Genomic DNA, 1,093 nt, shown 5'->3' on the forward strand with positions numbered 1-1,093 from the left:
GGTCCCCGGGGTGCGAGCGGACCGAGGGGCGGCGGGCACGGGGCTGGCCCGCCCGCAGCGCCGGCGCTCCCGGCACCCTTCCCGCGCCGCCTCCGCCTGAGTCTATCCCCTTGTATAACAAGGTAGCTGGGACTCACTCTCATCCATAAATAAGCGTGTCGAGGTAAAAATAATTACCTCTGCTTGCTGCTTTTAATTAAAGTCTCGGAGGGAAAGTGCTGGATTATGGTAATGAGCAGACATACGTTCCCTCTTGTAGACCAGAGCGAGAGGTTAGCTGACATGCAGTCACTGACAATGACAAGCCACTTGAAACCCATTCGCTCTGCTCTTCTGTCACAGCGCGGAGACCTGCCTGGGCTCCTCTCTCGCAGGGGGCCCCGGAGCTCACGGCACCCCCGCACCTCGGCTCGGATGGAGGCCCGCACACGGCTGCCCTTTTTGTCCAGCTCCTGCCCGTGACCGGATCCGTACGCTGGGTTTTTCTCCCCCTCCGCCTGCGTGGCCTCGGCTCCCGTAGCGCTCGCAGCCGGGCTTGCTAATAAATAAATCATCGCGACAGCTTCCCCGCACCTCGCCTCGCGCTCGTGGAGCTCCTCGCCTTCTCTGTTTTTCTCAAACCGGGGAAAGTGCTCGCCTGCCTCCGATTTTTCTTTTCCATTTTTTTTGTAACAACTATTTTTTTTTTTTTACATTTTTTTTCCTGCTTTCGCCGGCTGTTGCGGCCCCGCTGCGGCCTGCCCGGCGCCTCGGCGGGGTCCGGGCCGCCTCCCGGCGCGGCGCTTCCCGCGGCGGCCGCCGTTATGTAACGTGTCCGCTTTGCCTCCTCTCTCCGCCCGCAGGGATGGAGGACGCCGGCGTCCAGAGGGGGATATGGGATGGGGACGCCAAGACCGTCCAGCAGTGCTTGACTGACATTTTCACCAGCGTTTACACCACCTGCGACATCCCGGAAAATGCCATTTTCGGCCCCTGCGTCCTGAGCCACACGTCTTTGTACGACAGCATAGCCTTCATCGCGCTGAAGTCCACCGACAAGCGCACCGTTCCCTACATATTCCGGGTAAGGGAACCGCCGTGCAGCGCGGGGGCC

General features: G+C 60.8%; 1 protein-coding gene across 1 annotated transcript in view; it reads left to right on the forward strand.

Moving 5' to 3' along the window:
• Positions 1–1,093, forward strand: part of PRDM8 (PR/SET domain 8) — a 16,609-nt gene that overhangs the window by 13,212 nt on the left and 2,304 nt on the right. Inside the window, exon 3 of the mRNA XM_026081621.1 lies at positions 843–1,063. Coding sequence (XP_025937406.1) covers positions 845–1,063 — 219 coding nt within the window. The 5' untranslated portion in view covers positions 843–844. The remainder of the gene's footprint in view (positions 1–842; positions 1,064–1,093) is intronic.

Source organism: Apteryx rowi, unplaced genomic scaffold (assembly GCF_003343035.1).
Source record: "Apteryx rowi isolate R43461 unplaced genomic scaffold, aptRow1 scaffold_557, whole genome shotgun sequence".
NCBI lineage: Eukaryota > Metazoa > Chordata > Aves > Apterygiformes > Apterygidae > Apteryx > Apteryx rowi.